Source organism: Vollenhovia emeryi, unplaced genomic scaffold (genome assembly GCF_000949405.1).
Source record: "Vollenhovia emeryi isolate VEMERY1.0 unplaced genomic scaffold, V.emery_V1.0 DF940864.1, whole genome shotgun sequence".
In the NCBI taxonomy this organism is placed as follows: Eukaryota; Metazoa; Arthropoda; class Insecta; order Hymenoptera; family Formicidae; genus Vollenhovia; species Vollenhovia emeryi.
In genome coordinates, this window is record NW_011965502.1 from 4,190 (window position 1) to 6,908 (window position 2,719).

Here is a 2,719-nt window from a genome sequence, read left to right on the forward strand (position 1 = left end):
GTTTAGTTTTGAATTCATTAATTTGAAAAATCAGTACCAAAATTACAATTAGATATCACGTTTCGTGATAATCTATTCTCACTTTTAATCTATGAGATAACCAAAATAAGTAGCCTGACTAAAACTAAGCAACAAAAATTAAGAAATATTTCATTCAATTTATCTTCCAAAATAATTAAAAACAAGTTTTTTTTACTTAATTTTTGTACTTCATTTTTTTTTAAAACTTGCTTTTTAATCTCTACTTTTGATGACACGCTTCACCTATACATATAGCTCCCTATTTATGTGATATTATTATTATCTACACCTAATTCAATTCGTGAACGGATAAACGATCTTTTTATGGTCGTCTAATGGATGTGCCTGGAGAACGTTGGGTCTCGACAATTCCCGGCGATTGTACAAGCGGCACCATAGCCGCATCGTTGAGAAATACAGTATTTCCATAAATGACAAAAAACTGAAGCCCATGAAGAGACCTAGCAAGCCTCCTGTGCTCGCTGTAAATTGTAGTATACTTGTGAGAGAGAGTTTTCCTTTTTCTTTTTAACAACAGTAAGGCCGACAAGGATCAAATACTTACACAGAAATTCAATGAATCCAAAGAGCTCGTTTTTCACGTACTTCGTGAATTGGGAGTCCACGAAGAACAGATGAACCACCGCCATGTTTTCCCTACGTAAACAATCATATGGCGTCGTATGTAAATGCAAGGAAAAAATATAGTAAACTTCGCGATAGTGAAGTTTACGACGGAGGTGCCTGTGAGTAGGCAACAGCCGTGTACGCAGATAATTTTCTCGTAAAATTCACCCTGAATATCATGTAATTGTGGGACATGATATTTTGAATACCGTGAGAGCTTTTTGAAATTTTACTACACATTCTATTAGTAAAATGTATGGTAAAATAAAAAAAACTTGTAGTTTTTCAAAATACCATGTTGTCCCACGATTACATAATTTTCAGAGTGAATTTTACGAGAAAATTCTTTCCATGTAGTGGCAGCCGGATGTGATATGAATAACGTACAGGGTGTCCAAACAGATTCTAATCCAACCACAAATATCTTTCAACTTGCATTAATTTTTGTCAGGAAAAACAGGAGCGTATTGCAGCTTGCATCGATTAGTATGGAATTTAAAGTTTTTACTAGGGAAGATTGTAAAGGTATAAAGTCCACTCGAGTGTTTTTCCGGGACACCTTGTACCCTCGAACCTGAATATCAACCTGTTGCACTTCTTACACGCATCTCGGCAAGGTCTGCCGCGATAAGCGTTTAAATTCAATTTTTAATTAGTTTTAATTACGTGAAGTAATTCATGTCTTTCTTCATAAATCGCTTATTAGTTTGGATGGTCGGTAACAATTTGTTCTGCGAGAGCTCGATCCTGTAATTGATCTCGAAGCAGCCTGGCCAGCAATTGCAGCTTGGTCTGTAGGAGATTCGTGAATGAATGAAGCGATTAACTGTTTGCAACCTTGCTAGAAAACGTAACTCTCGCAAAATAAACTCACACTTCCGTGATGTTGAGGGGGCTCGTCAGATCCTCGTCGTAGAACTTAACTTCCATGGCCCGTCTAGCGCGTTTAGCACACTGCTCGTCCCTCTTGCTACAAATTGGCGTTTTCGATGATTCTGCAAATAATAGGCGGTTCTAGTGAATAGACAAGAATAGTTTACCGAAATACGAAAGATCTAGTTTAATTCCTCGATGTGTATGAACTTGGCATATCAATTGTTAGCATATAAAAAAAAAGTGGAGTTCTCTTTGCATACAACATAGTTCTATAGTTCCTGATAAATTTTAACAATAGTTCTGGTCATCTATTATAAAAAAATAAAATTTGAGAAATGATATGCTAACTTCGCACGAAGTCAGCATATCATATCATTTTCTGGAAATTTTTTTTATTGAATTTTATAGTATTCGACGAGTTCTATAGTTCTATAACATAGTTCTGACCATTGGCTCACTCTAAATAATTATTAACAATTAATATCAGAAAAAATACTCAGAATTAAAACGACATATGCTGGCAAGTAATTTTATTTAATAAAAATACGACGTTTCGACCAGTAATACTGGTCCTTTTCAAGTATAAAATTACGTTACATCCATCAAATGTTACAGCAAGAGATCTAAAAGTTATATAGTTACAATTAAAACAAGTAAATCAAAGTGTTAGAGAGAAGACGTGAGTTTACTTACGGCGCAGAAACGTGTCATGGTACATAAGAATTACAGTGATTGTCGTTAATTTTCGTCGAATAAATAGGTATAAAGATAAATTGTCGTAGTACATGTACATTGTTATAAATATTAAAAATCGTTGAAATAAAAAGTTAAATTAACACGCACAATGATAGATACGTCTAGTCATAAGTCTAAGAGCGGACTGTTTAGAACCGGTATAATAGGTCGTCAAAATAAAGTAAGTTAAAATAAAGGTGTCAGGAGGGGATAAAAAGATAAACTAGTAAGATGAATAAATAATACATTTTATAGATACGTTGACGACATTTTTACCATTGTTTAAAATCTCGCAGGAACCGAGAACTTATCGTAGCAGCACAGCATATCACCATAGCGTAGGTGCTATGCTGATATTAATTGTTAATAATTATTTAGAGATATCCAGTGGTCAGAACTGCACGGAACTATTATCAGGGAGCTTAGAACTATTGTTTAAAATCTCGCAGGAACCGAGAAC

At 34.6% G+C, this 2,719-nt stretch overlaps 1 protein-coding gene across 2 annotated transcripts; it reads right to left on the reverse strand.

The window, feature by feature from the left end:
- Nucleotides 1-269: 269 nt before the first annotated feature.
- LOC105555690 (pickpocket protein 28-like) lies at nucleotides 270-2,712 on the reverse strand. 2 transcript variants are annotated; one of them, XM_012002720.1, is made up of 5 exons: nucleotides 2,218-2,712; nucleotides 1,523-2,147; nucleotides 1,315-1,440; nucleotides 587-678; nucleotides 270-503 (listed from the first exon to the last, which is right to left on the reverse strand). In XM_012002720.1, exons 2-5 carry the CDS (start codon nucleotides 1,576-1,578, stop codon nucleotides 316-318), a joined length of 462 nt encoding a protein of 153 aa, XP_011858110.1. In that variant the 5' UTR covers nucleotides 1,579-2,147; nucleotides 2,218-2,712; the 3' UTR covers nucleotides 270-315. The 2 variants fall into 2 exon arrangements, with proteins under 2 accessions (XP_011858110.1, XP_011858109.1); XM_012002719.1 differs by having other exon boundaries at nucleotides 1,523-2,712.
- Between the last annotated feature and the right edge of the window lie 7 nt (nucleotides 2,713-2,719).

What these genes read in the sequence shown, in the direction of transcription:
- LOC105555690 (XM_012002720.1), bottom strand. Translation starts at nt 1,578, where the DNA reads ATGGAAGTTAAGTTCTACGACGAGGATCTGACGAGCCCCCTCAACATC. An exon ending in CCCCTCAACATCACGGAAGT is followed by an intron (nt 1,441 to 1,522) that starts GTGAGTTTATTT and finishes AATCTCCTACAG; the next exon opens with ACCAAGCTGCAATTGCTGGC. An exon ending in AAAGACATGAATTACTTCAC is followed by an intron (nt 679 to 1,314) that starts GTAATTAAAACT and finishes TTGTTTACGTAG; the next exon opens with GGAAAACATGGCGGTGGTTC.